The sequence below is a fragment of the Pteropus alecto genome, unplaced genomic scaffold (assembly GCF_000325575.1).
Source record: "Pteropus alecto unplaced genomic scaffold, ASM32557v1 scaffold468, whole genome shotgun sequence".
Taxonomy (NCBI): Eukaryota; Metazoa; Chordata; class Mammalia; order Chiroptera; family Pteropodidae; genus Pteropus; species Pteropus alecto.
The window spans coordinates 113,254-132,638 of record NW_006441394.1 but is presented as its reverse complement, the minus strand read 5'-3'; the positions used below and the strand labels follow the sequence as shown (position 1 = coordinate 132,638).

Below are 19,385 nucleotides of genomic sequence, written 5' to 3'. Positions count from 1 at the left end.
GAGTGTCTCGGCTGGCACATCGCGGCACTCCATCCGGCACTGCAGACAGACACATGGGTTGTCAGGGTCGCACAGGGCTCGAAGCCCTGGCCAGGGGACTGGAGGGCAGACAGGCAAAGGGGGTAGAAGAAGTACAGAGAAGAACTGCGACCTTCAGAGCCAGCATGGGCTCATCGCTTGCCATAAGCCCTGTCTAGCCCTCCCAGAATCCACCTGTGCCGGGAGACAGCAGCCCTGTATCCAGAGACTAGCTCCCTCATCTTAGCCCCTACCAAACCTCCCCATTCGTCCCAGTCTTCTCCTCCAGGAAGCCTTCCTGAATTACCCGGCCAGCCCTTCTGAGCTCCCATACACTGAGTCTCTATATCTGTGCCCTCCCAGACCCCTGAACTTCATGGTCAAATGCTCACAGTTGATTCACACAGAGCCTATATTCGGTACATGTTAAATGAAATGAAAGCATGAATGAACAAACATCCGTCTAAACGGATGATTTTTTCCTCTATGGTTCTTATCACCTGGCCATACATTTTGTCCTCCCCCCGCCTTTTATTTATTCAACAAACATCTTTGGATTTCTTACTATTTATTAGCCTTGTCCTCAAAGAGCTTTCCATCTAGGGGAGAAAAGAGCCGAGGATACCTTTCTTTAATTTTAACTCTCACAACAACTCTGCCAGACAAGAAATCCAAGGAGGAACTTGAGGCTCAGAGATGTTAAGTAAAGTAACTTGCTCAAGGTCACCCAGCTGGTAAGTAGCAGAGATGAGATTTAACACAGATCACATGTCTGGAAAGAGAGTAAAAACATAACCAAGTTTTGCTAGACTTGCACTCAGTAAGATAAAATTCAGTCCATAGCCTTGTTCTGTAATTTTTTTTTTTACCCGAGAGGCCAAACCCCAGGATCAATTTCCCTTCAGCAAATGGACAAATTTTCTTGCATAGTTTAAAAAGGTCTCCCAGAACAGGATGTTCAGATGGTGCCAAGAGAAGCACACATATTACTTTCTACTAAAGAGAGGATACATGCAAGTATATGAGGGAGGGGTCATATTGCCTTCCCCCTAATCTTCAGTTAGGCTTTGGCATCACTAACCATGATGAGAGGCCACAGGAAGGACACATCACTACCTATTGGATATTCTAGGCACCAGTGAACTCATAGAGCCCTGTATATACTTCACTCTACAGAAAATACAGAGGACAGAGGAACAAGCTAAGTATTATCATGAGAATTCAACCAGACAGAACCAGATAGTGAAACATTCTGCAGGGGTTACTCATCTAATCTTTTCTACAGATCAGTGTCATGAGGAACTAGGCTAGACTGAGAGACTTATAGGACACAACAACTAGATAGAAAGTGAAGTCCTTGATTGCATACTGGCTTGAACACAACAGCTATAAAGGACATATTTAGGACAACTGGAGAAATGTGAATATGATCTGAGTATTATATGCGCTGAAAATTTACTGAAATAAAATGGTTGGGATTGCTGCCTGGGGAAAAAAAAAAGCAGATTACAAAATGGAAGGCATGGTATAGTCTTATTTGCAGTGGAGGGGAATATATGCACAGAAAAAGCTCAGGAAATACAATCACTAAGGTGCTAACAGGGGTGATCTCTAAATGATGAGAATATGATGTTTTTGTTTTCTTTTTGCTGTCTGTAGTTCAAATTTTCTAAAATGTATAGTACTGCTTCTGCAATAATGAAAAAAATTAAATAAAAAGGTCCCCCAGAGATACTAAGAGGTGCACTCATGACCACATGCCAAGTAATATCCTAAGTGCTTTATACACATTACAGCATTTTATTCTTACAACAACACTGAAGTATTAGCCCCATTTTAGAATTAAGAATACCAAATTTCAAGGATAAACTCCAGCCTACAAAGACTTGTGTGACCCTGAACAAGTCACCCTCCTTCTCTGTTTGCTTTCCTGTTCCATGAGGGGGTATGACTAGATCCAATCATTTAGCAGCCCCCAGTTCCAGCCCTGTGTGAAGCACAGAAGAGTCACAGATGAATCCAGGGCCTGGATTCATCTTGAGAGGCTTCCAGTCAAGAGAGATGACCTACTTAAAAATGGGGAGCCACTCTAAACTGCCCAGTGAGGGCACAGAGGAGGAGGTCAGCTCTATGGAGTAGGTGGGGAGTCAGGCTTCATGGAGAAGCTCAGTCTGGGAGGGAGGTATCTGCCAAGTGGCCCTGTCAGAAAGAACAGCCAGGGAATAGGCACAGAGGCAGACGAGAGCGTGGCCTGTACAGCGCCGAATCAGTTCCATCTGCTCCAGTTTCCCATGGTGTGGTGTAGCCTATTATTCAAAGGTCCTGGTTCCAGGTCTTCTTGGAGAAAACACATGATTCTGAGGCTGGGACAGAGTAAGTATATGATGAGCCTGGAATATCTTACTGTGCTAGAAACTAAAGCCATACCCACAGAATGCTAGAGACCTTGCCCAGCAGACACAGGAGCCAGCGTGAAGGGCTCCCAGTGGTTTGGTGGCCAACTCATCAGTGTTTGCCCAAGGCTTTCCCAGTTTTAGCAATGAAAGTCCACATCTTGAGAAACTCCTCAGACCTGAGCAAACTAGGACAGTTGGCCACCTACTACAGGCTATAGCTGGGACAACCCATGTTTTAAAAGAAATAATGATAGTAACAGATTATATTCCACTGAATAAAATAGGAAACCAAGGTATATACAGGTGTGAATAAATAAATTGAATGTTTAATAAGGAATAGGGTATTTACATGATTTCAAAGTAAGTTCCCATCAAATACTTATTAATTACAAAGGGAAAATTCATAACTTCATAGTAGAAAAACCTGGCAGGTACCACCTTAATCAAATGATCAAAGTGAACGTCATTAGTAATGGGACAAATAACAACTAGGTGCTGCATGATAGAATGCAATGAAAAGAATACAGGCACCACTTATGTCATATTTCTACGAAAGATGCATAATCTAAATCCAATCATAAGAAAAATCAGACAAACCCCAAATAAGGAACTTATACAAAATAACTGGCCTCTAGGTGTCAAGGTCGTGAATGTCAAGGAAAGACTCACTATATCAAATTGAAGGAGACTAATAAAACATGAGTGAATGAACGATTAAACAAAGTGGTGGGAGGAACATGGTGGTGAGAAAGGGCATGGGAGAAGATGGCAGAGGCCAGATCTGGCATCATCAGGAGCATCCAGACAACCTATTCAGCAGCCACATGAAAGTCTGGGTGTTACACCAGACATTCAACACATACTCTTTACCACAAACTTATGAGCTGGTGTCACACTTGTGCTACAAAATAGAAAACAGGCTCAGGAGAGTAAGGAACCAGCCAAAGCAGTCAGCCAGAAAGGAGCCAAGCAGGGATTCAAAACCAGATCTCCCTGTACTCCTAACCATCAAGTAGCCACTCAAATGTGGCTACCGAGGAAACCAGAATGTCTCTAAATCCAAGCTGGGAAGCTGGTTTGGCTTTGCAAGTCCTCAAATGTGTTATCTTGGCAGTGTATGGAGAGGCAATGACAACAGGATTATGTTCTGTAGAGTCCAAACCGAGAATGCCTCTTCCCTTCAGCCAGCCTCAGTGCCTCCAGGGCTCAGCTGCACGCATCTCTTCCCTTCAGCCAGCCTCAGTGCCTCCAGGGCTCAGCTGCACTCACCGCTGGGTGCACACTGAGAAGGGGCCCACAGTACCCAGACACTGCTCAATCTCCCTCAGGCCTCCTGGATCAGGGTCATTGGCCCAAGAACCAAAGGCCTCCCTCTGAGACAGCAGGCAGTGAGTGGAACACGCAGAGCCCCTAGACAGACCACAGCATAAAATGCATAACATTTTATCTTTAAGATAAAGAGAAACTTCAAAGGTTTCCCAGCTCATGGCAGACTCTTGGGGAGGAAGCCCTGTGGGGAGGAGATTGCTGGGAAGGTAAGAACCTTGGCTATGGCGCAGCAGGTGAGAAAACTGCAGTCTGGGTGGCCGATCCTAAGAGCGTCCTCAGTCCCCCATGGCAGTGGACCTGGCTCCCGGCCTGGCTAATTCCATAGTCCCCAGGAGGCAGTGCGGCTGCGCCAAGACTGGTAAACTACACCCAGTATTGTTCTTGTCCCAAGCGGTAGCTGCCACATCGTCAGGGTGTAATTCTAAGAGGCTTTGGGAGGCTCAAGTGGGGGTAGGGGTGAGTCATTGGAGAGCATCTAGTGGGCGGTGCTATTACCAGAACCCACATCTATTGGGCTCTGGGCAAGTCAGTCACTTGGGCTGCATACCTGGGAGCTCCCCCTGGAAACTAGAACTAAATGGGAGGCAGTGCCAGGATTGCTTCAGCCAAGGAGCCATGCTAGGCTGCAAAGCCCTTAAACCCTGGTTGTAGCAGAGAGCCTGACATGCAGTCATTTCACAGCTGAGAAAACTAAGGCCCAGAGGGAGCAAGTGCTACTAGAGAAACTACAGACTGTGACCCCTGCACTTCACTCTCTCCAGACTCCAAGAGATGAAGAACTGAGATTGCCCAGAACCACTAAGCCCAGCACCAGCTCCCCAGCACCCCAAGTCCCACAGAGCCATGGTTAGAAGGGACTGGACAATCAAGGAAGGCCATCAGAGGAGACTCCTACAGGCTTTGAGTCTGCCAGTCTAAGATTCCAAGTTCTTCCCCTAGGACACAGGATTTAACTCTCCTGAGTCTGTTTTCTTACATGAAAAATGGGGATACCAATAGTACCTATCACATGGCGATATTGTGATTACATTAAATGACATAATGTATATAATATGCCTGGTACACAGCAAATACTCAAAAAACAGTACCTGTTATTACCCCAGAAAACGGTAGCTGTTATTACTCCAGCAGGCTTCCTCGAGCAGCCATTCACCCTTCCACAGGCCAGGACTAGGTCACATTTGCATATGCTTCCTTGTATTTTGTGCCCAAGGCACCTCTCTTGCCTCGCCCCTGGCCCTGCCCTTCCGTCCATCCATTTACTTCTTTCTGGAATCTGCTGTGTGCCAGACCTGCAAGTGGGCACCAGGGACCCAGAGGCTAACCAGACCTGGGCACTACCCCAAAGAGGCCCTGTCAAGTGAGTGATAGGAGAGACAAGGACACAAAACCCCAGCAGAGAATGAGCAGAGTTGGGGGTGGGGGAGTGGAGGCAAGGGAACTCTGGGAGCAGAGGGTGATGGAGCCTAAAAGGAGAAGGAGCAAAACTGCTACAAGGAGAGAGACAGCATTTCAGGCAGAGGGACTCTTGGGTTCAAAAGCCTGGAGGCTTAAATAAATACTACAGAGCAGGGCCCAGTGTCCAAACTGTGTCTCATTCTAGCCCTCTCCTCTCTCCTACCCCTTGCCAGTGCTTCTAGAGGCTTCCCTGTGCTCAGGGTTAGAGGAGGAGGGATCTCCACGGGAGGAGGGAAGCAGTAGGTGGGGAGTGGCAGCAGTATCTTCCAGGACCCAGGGAGATGGCAGACCTGAGATAGGGGAAAAGAAGTCAGGTCACCTCCATGGGGCTGTGGTACAGCCATGAGGGCCAAAGGCCAGGGCAAGAACAAGCAAACTGAGACATGTCAACCCAAGTCTGGCCCTCACTCTAAGACCTCACACAGCAGGTCTCCAATATCCTTGCTCATGGGATATGTGGGACACGTGACTATCCCAAAGTCCTAGGGGCCTAGGAGATGATTTCTTCTACCACTACTCTTCAGGTTACCACTAGGTAAACTGAGGCCCCAAGAAGGGTAAGGGGGCCTGTTGGGTTCATTCCCTCAGGTTGTGCTAACTTCTATGTTGCATTTTAACATTTTTGTAAAAGGAATAAACTGTTAAGCAAATCACCCTTTCCCAACAGAACCATATTCAAATCATAGGAAGCACTTCTAGGAACTAAGTATCAAATCAAAGTGTCAAACAATAGCCACAACCTCAATAACCATTAACATGTGCTCAAATCATTAAGGAGACATGGACTCTACAGGAGCTGAAATTTAGGTCATACTGCTTCTGCCAATTGTCAGGGGCACCAAGTTGTATCTTATGCAGAAATCATCTCTTACCCTCCCAACGCTCTGATGGTCAGAGGCATCCCCATTTTACATATGCAGGAAGTGGGGCCCAGAGAGTTACAATGATTGACCAAAGGCCACATGGCTAACAGTGGTGAGGTGGAGAACCAGAGCCTAATTGTACCTGACAGCAAAGTGTCAGGACTTTCTGATGCTTTTATCACGAGGCAGGAATGTACACTTGAAAATGGAGACTATCTTAGTTATTGATGGTTATTATGCAATGCTCATTGTATTCAGAGGGCTTGCTGACCAGGGAGGCGAAGCTCAGAGATTCTTCCTCTGAACAAGGTTACTGACTCGATCCTCAGACCCCACTGGACTCAAAGGCAGGACTAAGCTTTCCCAAAACCCAGCACTGGAGCTCTGCACATGGAAGCCCCTCTGCGAAGCTTTCAGCCATGGCTTTGTGCCACCAGACCCAGCAGGGACTCAAAGCCTCACAGTTTACTCAGTAGTTCCAGGGGCTGTCTGGGTCAGACAGGCCTCTGCTCAGGCCACATTCTGACTATGTAGCCTTGGCTTGGGTAAAGGACTTCAGCTCTGAGTTCCAGTATCTTCATCTGTCAAACAGGGATAATCCTCCCCTCAAAGTGGAGCTGTGAGGATTAAATGAGACTTGTACATAAAGCCCCAGCAGCAGCTGCCCTTCCTCCACCCCCAGGCCCCAGCAGCTTTCCCAGACTTCTCAGGCTCTGCTGAGGGGAGCACCTTCCTGCTAGCCCCAAAGGGCAGAGTGTACAGGAACAAGGAACAATGTTTAGAACAATAGAAATGCCTCATCTCTTTCCACAAGGTAGATGGGCAGGGAGCGGGCAAGCAGCTTACTTACACCACAGTCCTACACAGATCCCCACAATATACACACTCCACCCTCACAACCATAGCCAGACACTGCCACATCAGGCCAGGCACTGAGAGATGCAGAAACCGGCTCCAGTGACCCCTCTGCCCTGCCTGCTCCAGATTCTCTTCCCGGGGCCCACTAACTACCTGCTTGGGGCTTCCGGGCCCCCCACTCTGCCCCTTCCCAAAGCCCCCAGGGCCAGCATTGAGACAAGCTGATAGAAACTCTGCCCTTGCCTCTGGGTTTCTGGGGCCCCCAGAATGGAAGCCCCTATGACCTTCCCCCATGCCCCTCAAAATCTCAAGAGCAGTTCGAGGGCACTGACACAGGGGTCGGGGAAAGCAGGGAGAGAGTGGTGCTGGAGAAGAGAGGTCTGATTGGTCCTGCTTTCCCAGGACCTCCCTTCTCCGGCTCCTTTCCTATTTTGTCTTCAAACTTCAGCCTGGTTTTCCCCTGTCCAGGCAGACCATGCTGTCCCTAAATTCTTCAGGTTGGGCTGGGGGCCTACCCCTGCACCACCAATGCCTCTTTCCATCAGTCCACAGTGCAGTGCATTGATTTGCCCACAATACTGTGGCCCCTTGTTCAGCTTGGTGTCCCCTGGGCCTGGCACAGCTTAATAAAGGATTGGTGACTGAACGTCAGGATGGACAGGTAAGCCAACGAAGACACTGTGCCTGTGGGAGTTTATCTGACTTTCAAAATGCTAGGGCAGTGGCCTGTGGCCCTCGGTGCTTCTGTGGAACTCAGAAGAGCCCTCATGAAAAATTCCTGGACATGTAAAAATCTCTATGGCATTTGAGGCTGATTACTACTTCTGCTATCATCCTCATAAAATGGGATGTAGGGATAGGAGGTATCAGAGTCAGGTTCAGGAGAGATTCTGGGATTTTGCTCTAAGTTCTGATAGTCAAAGTAAATTAAAATTGCACTGAGGTACCAATTTATACTTAGTAAATTAGCAAAAATATATAAAATACCCACTGCTTGTTAGGATATGTTAAAATTGGTATGCAGTGAGTAACAGCAAAAATTTGTTCCACTATTCTGAAAAGCAGTTTGGCAAATATTTTTAAAATTAAAAAAAAAAAAGTAGGACGTGGTTCCATAGTGTAGCAGTTAGCACATCTGCTTTACATGCAGAAAGTCCTGGGTTTGCGCCCTAGTAGAGGCATGGTCCATGATCTATGGCCATGCCACCCCAAACGAGCCCGATGTCTGATCTCAGAAGCTAAGCAGGGTCAGACCTGGTTAGTACTTGGATGGGAGACCACCTAGGAAGACCAGGTGCTATAAGCATAAATAATAATAATAATAAAAATGTATCTTTCAACTTAGTTCCTGGAATTTCAGGACCAGAAATTTATACTCAGGAAAAAAAAGAAAAAGATTCGTTACAATATGCATGACTATATTATTGCATTTGTAATTAGCAAAATATATTGCAGAACAATCTGGACTACCACCAACAGCAAGGCCCAGTTGGGTTAAGAATGACACATCACCTTGATGATTACTGCCAGCTATGGTAGGATGTGGGCTCTGCCAGGGAAGGGGCAGGGGCAGGGCCAGGAGCAGCTACCCAAATGTTCGTGAATTAATAATTCTGTAGTAATATGAGAAACTTCCACACATGCAATATTAAATGAACAAAAGAGGATACAACTTGTACTTCTGCTATGGTCTAAACTATGTATAAATTATCTACATCAGTAGTCTCCAACCTTTTTGACACCAGGGACCGCTGCTCCTGTGAGAATCTAATGCCTGATGATCTGAGGTGGAGCTGAGGTGGTGATGCTAGCGCTGGGGAGAGGCTCCAAATACAGATAAAGCTTCGCTTGCTTGCCTGCTGCTCACCTCTTGCTGTGCAGCCCAGTTCCTAATGGGCCACAGACTGATACCAGTCCCTGGCCCGAGGGTTGGGGACTCCTGATCTACACCTTTGAATAAGAGCTGGAAGGAATCAAGGAAAAGTTTTACTCAGGAATTAAGGCTCTGGGTGATCTATTTTTCATTTTTGGATTCTTGTTACTGTTGGTACGATATAGGTTGTATAAGATATAGAAATTATATATTTTTTTCTAAGTTAAGAGTGTTGTCCAGAATCCCAAGAACCTTGTTCCCTGGACACAGAAGCCTGGACTCAGCTGAGATGGGGCCTGAGGTTGCCCATGCTGGCACTGAGTTATCTTGAAAATGCTCACATCATGTTGCCATGCTGGGAGTGAAGCCAGAGGGGACTCAGGGCCCCTTTACTGCTCGGGCTGGGGCACAGGCATGACGACCTTGGGCAGTCAGGGCAGGGACAGAGGGAAGCCAGGGATGAAGGTACAGGGACAGATACCTAAGCAGAGTCCTAAAGGATAAATAGAAGAGTGGAAGAGGCTCCTAGCGGAGGTGTTGGCATGAGCCTAGAGACTGGAAATGATCTGGATGGGCTTGAGGAATGAGAGGGCTCATGCGGTTCCATAAGGTAACCTGAGTGAACAAGGATGGAGGTGAAGGAAATGGAGCTGTCCCTTGGGTATCTCAGACTGTTCATCCATTCATCTATTCAGCAAATGTGAATGTGAATGGTGTGCCAGCTCTGTGCCAGCTCTGTGCCAGGCTCTGTGTTACGGGCTTTGCAAATTCACCTAATCCCATCCTTTCAGTTACCTGGGAGGGAAGATTATGCCCATTTGTAAATGGTGGCTCAAAAAAGCGAAGTAGATGAACGAACCACCCTGGATCCCACTGTGACCCAAAGTCCACCCCCAAGTGTGTTTCCCAAGAACCAGGCTCTACTCTGTGGAGGACCCAAGGAATCCCAGGTGGGCCAGCACTTAGCCAGAGGGCTGTCCCTGGAGGTTCCACTCTAGGGGCTATGGCTGTTGAGGCTGGCTCTGCCTGCAGTGAGGGGAGCAGGAAGGACACAGAGAGCATGTGTAGTATGGTGGGTCCAATGCAGGGTCTCCTTCCCCCACCTTCGGGCTTAATATTCCCATTTGCAAAATGACCAGACAAGCCCTGTGGCCTTCTCTTCTGGAAGGAAGGGGATCTAAAACCAGATACTCCTAGCCCGTCTTCTCCCCAAAAGTGGGGATCCCCTTAGATGTGATGGAGAGTGGAGTTGCTGTCACATCTTCTCTAGACTCTAGACTTCTCTAGACTTCTCAGAGGCTCCCTGAGTCTACCCAGGCAGACCAAGCTGGGCCCTTGACCTCTCCATCTAGAGCTAAATGATTCATCCCCACCCCCACTGCCAGGCCCAGAGCAGCAGGGCCTAGCTCTGCAGCAGTTAGGAACATCCTGCTGACATCTCAGAAGCTGACCTCCTAGTCTGGAACTCCAGCAACTCTGCTTTAGCCTTGGGGGAGGCATTGGGCGGGGAGGGGGAGCCAGACAGAGGAGGGAGAGCTGAGGAGGAAAGGCAGAGAGTGGTAGGCCTGGAAGGAGGTGGCAAGAGACCAGTGAGACAAGGCAGGGCCAGAACTGACACACAGACATCAAGACAAAGACAAATTAGATAAACTCCCCCTAGGGCTTCAGGGACTACCAGTGGCCTGATGCCCCCAAAGCTCTCCAGATTGCATCTTCAACAGCCACCTGGGCATCACCCCCTGGACAGCTCACAGGCCTCTCATACTCACCCTGTCCACTACTGTCGTATTGTCTACCCCCAGTGCCCAGTCCCCTCTGCTCCCCTCCTGGGCCTGGACCCTGGCCCACGTTCCAGCACCTTCCCAACAGCTCCTCTTCACCAACTCCAGGCAGGTCTCACCATCCTTGCTTGGACCACTGCAGCCACATCCTCATTTCTGGTTTCCTGGCTCCTGCAGCCAGGTAGCTTTCTGAAACCTGGAGGTGATGATGGTACTGCCCAGCTTGAAAGCCTCTGCTGCATCATTCTCCGCCTTTAGTCAAATCCTAACTCAAAAACATCTTCCTCATTCTATCTGGCTCTGCCTCTACTCCTTCCTCACCCTTAGCCCAAGCCCCTGCTCCTGGGAGGCTATCTCCCTAAAGGACTCACCTTGCTGCCTTCTCAGCTTGCTGCCTGACTCCTGCCACCCCCCACCATTCTGTCAGCCCCTGACCTGCCTCAGCCTGGGTTCTCACGGAGGGCTGTCACCATCTCAACCAGTCTCCCCACTAGACCTTGAGAGTAGGGCCTGTGTCTTATCCATCTCCAGGTCTCCAGCAGCAGCATGGTGACTGGCAGAGTGGGTGGGAAGCATAAGAAGTTTGTTGAATTAATAAACAACTGGGACAGGAAAAAAATGGAGGAAAAGGGGCAAGTAGCAACATAAAGGCAGAGGCAGTAACCATCAGAGACAGGAATAGAAAACACATTCTAAGTGGAGACTCTAAGACCCAGAGATAGGCCAAGAGGCCAGGCCAGGAGGCTAGATGGAGACAGGGAACCGTGGCAGAGGCAGAACTGAGCTGAGCAGGCGGGCAGGAGCCGCCAAGAGACAGCTGAGAAGACATAATTGGATCAGAGACAACTCTGCTGCAGTGAGGGGGTGTGACTCACACACACACAGTAACGCCAGACACAAAAACAGAGTCTCACACTCAGAGGCAGACACACAACCTTAGGGGCCTGCTCACACACACGCACACACACACACACACACACACACACACACATTCCGTAGGGACACACACAGTCACCCATAATCCAGCTCCATGCTAAAGGCCCACACATAGAAGGCCAGAGAACTCCCATCACATTATCCTGTCCTCATAACACAAACCACCATCTGGTATCTCATTTAGTTATTTATTTGCTTCTATTTTGCTTATCTCCTTCTCAGGATGTAAACCCATGACAGCAGGGCCTAATCCCTTTGGTTTGCCACTAAGTTCCTGGATATAATACAATATTTGGCATATAGTATGTGCTCAACAAATATGTCTCGAATGACTGAATGTTAGAGACACACAAGGGAATGCCATCCCCTCTGGTTGTCAGGCCTTTGCCTTAAGAGTCATCACCTACATCCCTGGTGCAGTACCAGGCCCCAGGCAATCTAGAAGTGTCCAAAGACAGAGAGAGGGGTCCAGGAGATAGTAGAGGGGATCTCGGAGGGGCAGATGCAAGTTGTGCCATGAAACCCAAAGGATGAGATTAAATGGCCCAGGCACTGCATGGGAGACCAAAGTCCTACTATGTCCTACTCCGTCCTCCATTTCCCCTGTGGGTGTATGTGGAACGGGATGGGTGTACCTGTGCAGGCATTATTCACCTCCTGCAGGACATAAGGATTCTAGACACATCAGAGGTAGCAAGTACCTGCCGCCTTCAGGGAGCCCAGGCCGAAAGGCAGGGAGGTAATTGTTAAGCTAAAGCTGCCCTGTGCCACTTGCCCCAGACTCTCTTTAGTGTCAGATGAAAGGAGCTTGTATTTGGCATGGGACCTACCACCAAGTTCTGGACCTGCAACTTTCTTCCACTGCCTGTGTTTCTGAAGCTCCAGGGGCCCTGGAGCACCGAGGCCAGCCCAAGCATGCCAGAAGGGATAAAAGGAGGCACTTTAAGCCTGACACCAGGTCTGAGCAGCTTTCCTACCACTTATTGCTGCAGCATGCTCATCTGGCCAGGTCAGGGGCAAAGGTAAGGGGTCGTGGCTAGAATAGGGTTCCTATCCCTATCTATCTCAGTGGCAATGTGGTGCCCAGGCATGTGGCCACTGGTCCCTCAGGAACAGGCTACAGCAGCCCAGTGAGGTCCGAGGTCTCCTAAGAGTGCCAGGTGCGTGGGGTCATGGCACCATGGCCCTGGCTCCAGGTAGCTCAGCCAGGTGTGGAGATGCAGAGGCAGAAAGAAAACCCATCTGTCTCCAGGACTCCCTCCTTTTTCTCATCTCCTGAAACTTTAAAGACTCTCTGCTGGAAACTGAGCTGGGGCTCGTTAAAGTTTAAAGGCCAGAGCCCAGGGAGCTGGGCAGAGAAGGCACAGAGCCAGCCTGGGAGCTGGGGGCTATTCTAGCCCCAGGAGTACACTGACTGTGAGCACCCATCCCAGCCCCATCCCACTCCCACTCACAAGGTTCCTCATTCTCAGGGCAGGCACCAAGGGGGCTGCACATCCACACCAGCTTATATCTCGACCTGCACGACACTCCACAATTTGTACATTGCAAAGGGTTATGCTATCACCACCATGTTGTGTCCATTATTCCTCCTAACTCTCTGTGGATGCCATCCCTTGCTCAATTCCTCACAGCTCCTCCTTTAGCACAAGCCTCAGTATCTCTGTCCAGACAATAGAGCAGCATCCTCCTCTTACCACTTGCCTTATTTAAAACCCTTTCTTGGTACCCCAGCACCTCCAGGACCCAAATCCTAGGGCATTGGTCTAGTTCTCTAAATACTTCCAGCCCCTTGAGTTTCAAGCCCCACACTGAACACCTGCAGTTCTCCTAATGCACTCCACTTCCTTCCTCTGGGCCTTTGCACAGCTGGTCCTCTGCATTGACAGCTCCCATGCTATCGAACTCATTCTCCATCCAGTTCCAAAAAGATCACCGAGGATTTCTCCTCTGTGAAACCTTCCCTGGTCCCCAAGTCTGCTGCAGGGGTGCCCTCTGGGTCTTCACAGCTCCTGGGACAAGTGTCTGTTCCAGCATTCAACTGGGAGCTCCTTGAATACAGGGCTTGGGTTTGATTCCCCTCTCTGTCCCCAACCTCCAGCACAGGGCCAGGCAGAGAGACTATCAGTGAACATTTGCCAAATGAATGAATGAATGAATGAATGAATGAATGAAGTTCCTGAAACAGGCAAGGCAGCACTACCATTCACATTTAACAGATGAAGAAGCTAAAGCCTGAGCAGGGGCAGCAACCTGACCACAGCCACATGGCCAGGACTCTGGACCCTGTGTTCTCTTCCTTATGGCCTCAGGCCAACCCAGGCACCTCCTCCAGGAAGTGTGCCTAAAGCTTCCAGCCACTTCTGAACTTTTCCTTCTCAGAGCTCCTCTACCTGAAGTTGTGGGACTCTGACTACCTGGAGTCATGTTCTCTGGGAGCCTGTTCCTGGAGGATAGCTCTGGAGTTACTTCCTTCGGTTGCCACAAGTCAGAGCTAGAGCCAGCCAGGACAGGGGTCTTCAGGGCCTAACCCTGGATTCAGGTGTCCTATATAGGGACCTCTCTGATGGCACAGACTGGCAAGGCCTTCTCAATCTGCCCTTATTCTGTGTCTAGATGCCCCCCTACCATGGCCTAAGGCCAGGATGGCCTCTACAAACCACCTGCCCAGCAACTTCTGTAGAGATGGGGAAACTGACCCCCAGAGGGGATAGCGGCCTACCTTGTATTTGAACTCACCCAGTCCAAAGCCCTAAAACCAGATTAACTCCCGCCCCTGTCACCGCAGATAAGAAGACTGACTCTAAAAGCTGAAGTGAACCCTGAGGTCACACAGCAAGGACTGGGCTCTTGCCCAGCTGAGTCCCCTCCAGGGTGCCCTCCCACAATGACACAGCACAGGAAGACCCAAGTCAGGAGAGAGAGGTAAGCCACAGGGTTCTGGAGACATAAGGGCCCAGCCTTGAACCCAAGGACCTGAGCTCTGATCCTGCTTCAGCCACGTTCTGTTTGGCCCTGCACAACTGAATTCCTGCACTGAATCTGTTTTCACATCTATTCAAAGGAGTTAATAAGACCCACGCCACAGGACAGTTGTGAAGAGTCAGTGAAAAGACATAAAGAAAGTAAATCCTGCTTCTTCCTCCACCTTCCCCATGACCTTCTGGAACTATTAAGAGTGAGAAGGGCCATTGGAGATCCCTAAGATGATCCCTTATTTCAATGGGGTAATGAGGTGCTGAGAGGGGGCAGGCCTAAGCACTGGCTTGAGAGCTTGGAACCTGGTGGGGTGGGGAGGACTGTGGTGTGGGAGCAGGTGGATAGTAAAACAGAGCAGGGAGGGGCCGCTGGAGCTTTCTGCAAAGGGGAAGAGGAAGAGCCATTGGACAGGAAGTCAGAGAAGACAGGTCCTCACTGCTCAGCTTCCTGTGGCAAGAGAAACCCCAGGTTCTCAGCCATATTCTCCCAAGAGCTTCCACCCCTGCTCCAGCCTCCAGGCCCCTCAAAACCCTTCTCACTGGGCCCACTCCTGCCTGTGAACATCTGCCCCATGCAGTAGGGTCACCTGGAATTGTCAGTCCTCTCTCCAGCAGGGTCTGGAAACCTCTGAAGACAAGGGCCAGGTCTCCTCCTCTGCCTTTCACATGGCTAGCCAAGCACCAGGCTAGGCATGCAGCAACATTGGAAAAGCTGAGCATATGGGCATCCAGCGCAGGGCTGGGCAGGCCATGTCATCTCTTGTTTTCTGTCCCCTTTTCCTCATCCTGCTCCCATGGGCCCCAGCACAGGCATTGAGTTCAGAGGCTCTTGGAACCAAGAGAACTCCATGGCACAGATGGAGAAACAGCTCAGAGGGGGCAGTCATGTGCCCATAGTCACACGCACACAAGAGGAAACCCCAGCCAAGAAGACCCCACCCAGCCTCTTGCCCATTTGGCCCAGCTTAAATGACTGACAGACCCCCTAGATTCCCATTTCTCATACCACTATAGGAGCCAAAGGGCAACCTAGCCTGGGCACTAAGAGAACTGGGTTTAGGTTTCAAGCTGCCCTCGGCCTTGGACTCAGGACACATGTTCAGCATTTGCCTCTGGGACAGGGTCTGACCACTCAGGAGGCTGTCTGCCTCCTCTCCAGTACCCAGGGCACAGTGCATAGTGCAGGCCTGGAGCCAGGCCAGGCTGGTGGCCAGGAGGGAGGGAAAGGGTAGAGGTGGCCTCCAGCAGCCCCTTCCCTTTGTTCTGGCGCCAAATGCTGGGCCCAGAGCCATAGTGGCTTCCAGGGACCTATGGACATGGGGCACAAGAAGATAAGTCTGGGGGAAGGGAGATAAGGCAGAGGAAATCAATTGGGTAGACAGATAGGGGGATCTACACACCCCCTCTGGGATCACAAGCACAGGGCATGTACAGGGGGCAGCTGGCTTTCCCACGTCAGGGGCATAGGTCCAGAACAGTATGGGGCAGGAGTGAGGTGGGGGTAGAAGCTCAACAAACACCTATGATTGAGTCCAGCCTACAGGAGTGACCCAATCATCTCTGGGACTCTGGTGTGACCTTGGCAAGCCATGCCCCTTTCTGGGCCTCAGCTTTCTCATTTATCAAAGGAGAATGAGATGATGAGAACATCTTTCAAAGAGTTATTGATGGGGTCAAACGCCATATTGTTGACTAAGAGGTGAGCCCAAGCAGAGTGGAGTAAGGGCTCTGGAGCCAGGCTGGCCTGGGTTCCACTCTGCCTCAGCTGCTCTGTGACCTTAGGCCAGTGACATCACTTCTCTGAGCCTCAGTTTCTTGTTTGTAGCATGGAGACAAGCCTACTACTTCCCAGGACTAACCTGAGGGTAAATTAGATGAGAGAGAAAAATGCTTGGCTCAAAACATGGGCTCTTAGAAATGGTGTTCTTAGAATCTTGGAGTGGGGAGCTGAGAGACTTCTGCCCATTTCCCAGAGCTCCACCTGACTGTGCTAAGGGAATCAGGAGTGGGGTACTGGCCCCTTAGGACGCCCACAGTCATGGCCCCAGCCTCCTCCCTGGGCCCCAGCTCCATTCACATACTATCCCCAATCCTCACTCCACTGGGAGAGAGCAGCAATAGGGAGAAAAATAAAATAGAGAGGGCTAGGAGGCTGGAGATGTGAGTTCCAAGCCCAGTTCTGTTGGGCCATGTCTGAGTGACCTTGGGCTAGTCCCAGTTCCTCTTTGGGCTTCAGTGTCCTCACGTGCACCCCAGAGAGGGGAGAGTAAGAAACAGGGATTGCAAAGGGCCCTTGGCACCTCCCATCTCTGCTCAGTCTGAGAGGGAAGGAGGGCCAGGTCCTGGCTGCTGGGGAGTCTATATACCCTAACCACAAGCCCACAACACCCTAGTTTTTTCAAGTCCCCTCCATTCCCAAGGAAGTCCACAAGATAAGTCTGATCTGGCAACAAGGGGTCTGTTGTGGCAGTCTAGCCCCCAGACCCACCAACTCCAGTCCTAGACTGGGCTGGGTTTATTCATTAACCAAACCAGATGGAGGAGGCAGCTCCACCCTGTTGACACAGAGGGTGGGAGTACTGAACTCAGTTCAGGTCTTCCCTTCCCCTTGCTTCTGGAAAGTCAGCTCAGCAGGGAAACTACATTTCCCCACCCCACCATGCAGCCAGCCTTAAGGCTTTCCCAGATCATAGTCAGGAAACAACCTTATTCTCATAAACTTGTTCTCCTTTCATTCGATTTGTTCCTCCCTCCCCTGCTTCCATCCATTCAAACCAACATCTTTGCTCTGTCTGTATTGGATGCTGAGTACACAAACTGGGATAGGACCGATCCCCTGCCCTCAGAGAGCACCAAGCTGGGACATATCAGCTGCCTTCCCTTTTCCTGCTCCTCAGGCTCAGACACAGGTCAGGCCCCCAGGGAAGCCCCCAGCCCAGGGTTCTCAGGCCTGGGCTGAGAGTCCTAGAGGGGGAGACACACACAGAAACTCAGAGAGAAAGAGACAGTCAGATAGCCAGGGCACAGAGAGAGTCATAGAAGGGAGAAGGGAAGGCAGAAAGGGTGAGCCAGAAGGCCACAAGGAGACAGATGGACAAAGCTGTAAATGACTAAAACAAAGGGAGGCAGAAAGGCACAGGGTCAGAGACAGAAGGTCAGACATCTCCAGCCCTGGTGTTAGGCCAAGATGCCTGAGCTAAGTCTGAGAGCAGGTCCCAGTCAGGAGAGACTGGAGTGGGGGAGGGCAGGAGGCCCTCAGAGTCCAGTGCCATGATCCCCCATCCGTTGCAACAGGAATATACACCTTCAGAGTTCCAGAAGGACAGCAGAAAGGGGAAGGCAAGGGAAAGGGAAGGAAGGTGAAGGGCACAGCCTACTGCCAGGAATCCACTAAAGGAAGACCCGAACTGTGGACACAATACCCCATGTGCTGGGGGAAGCTACTGAGGCCTCGACCAGAGTTTTCACCAGCCTCTGCCCCACTGAGGCTCCTAGGGGAGGTGGGCTCATGGAGTCCACACCCTAAGCTTGCCCTGAAGTTGCAAAGAGAGAAAAATCATGGGGCTGTGAGGAGTAGGGTTGATGGCTGTGAGGGAGCTAATGTGCCTACATCTGCCCTGCCTCTTCCGGCCTTCCTTGCTTCTCCCCTCCAACAGCCCACCTCCCAGCCTGGCCCTGTATAAGGCAAGGACATCTTAGCTCTGCCTTCGGTATCTGCCAGCTGCCATCCTGAGTCCCTGCAGGAGGCTCAGAGAGGGAAAGGGAAGAGCAGGGCACCAAGCAGGAAGGAATCCGGTCCCTGGCACCCAAATGTGTAGAGAATGGGGAAAGGGACCCACCTCAGGCTGAGAGAACCAGGAATTAGGAAGAGATGGGCTCAGTCTCCCACCTGGGATAATTCAAATCAGGGATCAAATGAATGCCTATGGGGCAGAAGGGTCCCTGAGGGAGACCACTCTCCTAGATGGGCCTGGCAGTAGCCCACCTCCCTGGAGCAGATAGGGGCATGCAGAAGCCTGAGTTCTGGCGGGGTGAGACAGAGTCATACCCTTCTCCAGGCCTCAGTTGGCCAGTCTGTGTGATGGGGGCTTGCAGAGAAAACTATGCCTCCTGGTTCTTAGGAGGAGACTCTTTCTGAGGTGCACAACCAGGTGTCTGTGGCCCTGCAGGATGACCAGGAGACTCCCTGTCAAAGGCGGCCGGGCTGCACGTGTGGCAGGGCAACCCTACCTTGATCTTGTGCAGGGTCCGATCCATCTCCACAGCCTGCACCCACACAGACACTCCGGCCTTGCTGTAGGTCAGGTTCCAGCCGGCCTCGGCCTCACACTCTGACCGGAAGCTGCGGAAGTCCTGGTCGTCGGGCACCTGGACGCTGTCGCGGCCCAGAACTGGCCGAGGCCCTTGGGGCTCTGTTGAGGCAGCTGACTTCTCCATGGGGAAGCCCAGGGCCCTGGTCCTAGTCCGGCTCTCCTGGGTCCTCCGCGGAGGCTCTGACAACGTCGACGCGGCTGCAGATGCTGACGCCACCTTCCTGGGACCTGCAGGACCGGTTTGGGGACCCGAGTCAGTGCGCTGGGGGCGCGGGTGGGGCTATCTGGGGTCCTGGGCCGGTGGAGAGTTTGAGATAGGCAGGGGCTGGCTCCTGGTGAGGGCGGACCCGCACAGGGCAGTCACGGGAGCCATCCCCAAGGAGCGACCCAGACCTCCCTGGGGCTGGACTGGGGGCTGTGTGTCATGTGTGGGGTCCCACGAGAGCCCGTAGGGAACCAGGGGAGGCCGGGACCCGAAGTGACGGACGGTCCGGCGGTGTCCTCGCAGTGCTGGCCGGATCAGCTCAACTCACTCCAGCAGCGGCGCCGGAGCGAGAAGCGCGCGGGGCGGGGTGGTGGCTG

At 51.0% G+C, this 19,385-nt stretch overlaps 1 protein-coding gene across 1 annotated transcript in view; it reads right to left on the bottom strand.

The window, feature by feature from the left end:
• STARD10 (StAR related lipid transfer domain containing 10) overlaps positions 1–19,061 on the bottom strand; it is a 23,232-nt gene extending 4,171 nt beyond the window's left edge. Inside the window, exons 1-2 of the mRNA XM_006918685.3 lie at positions 18,721–19,061; positions 2–39 (exon numbers count right to left, since the gene is read on the bottom strand). Of these exons, the coding sequence (XP_006918747.1) occupies positions 2–39; positions 18,721–18,927 (245 nt within the window). The 5' untranslated portion in view covers positions 18,928–19,061. The remainder of the gene's footprint in view (position 1; positions 40–18,720) is intronic.
• Between the last annotated feature and the right edge of the window lie 324 nt (positions 19,062–19,385).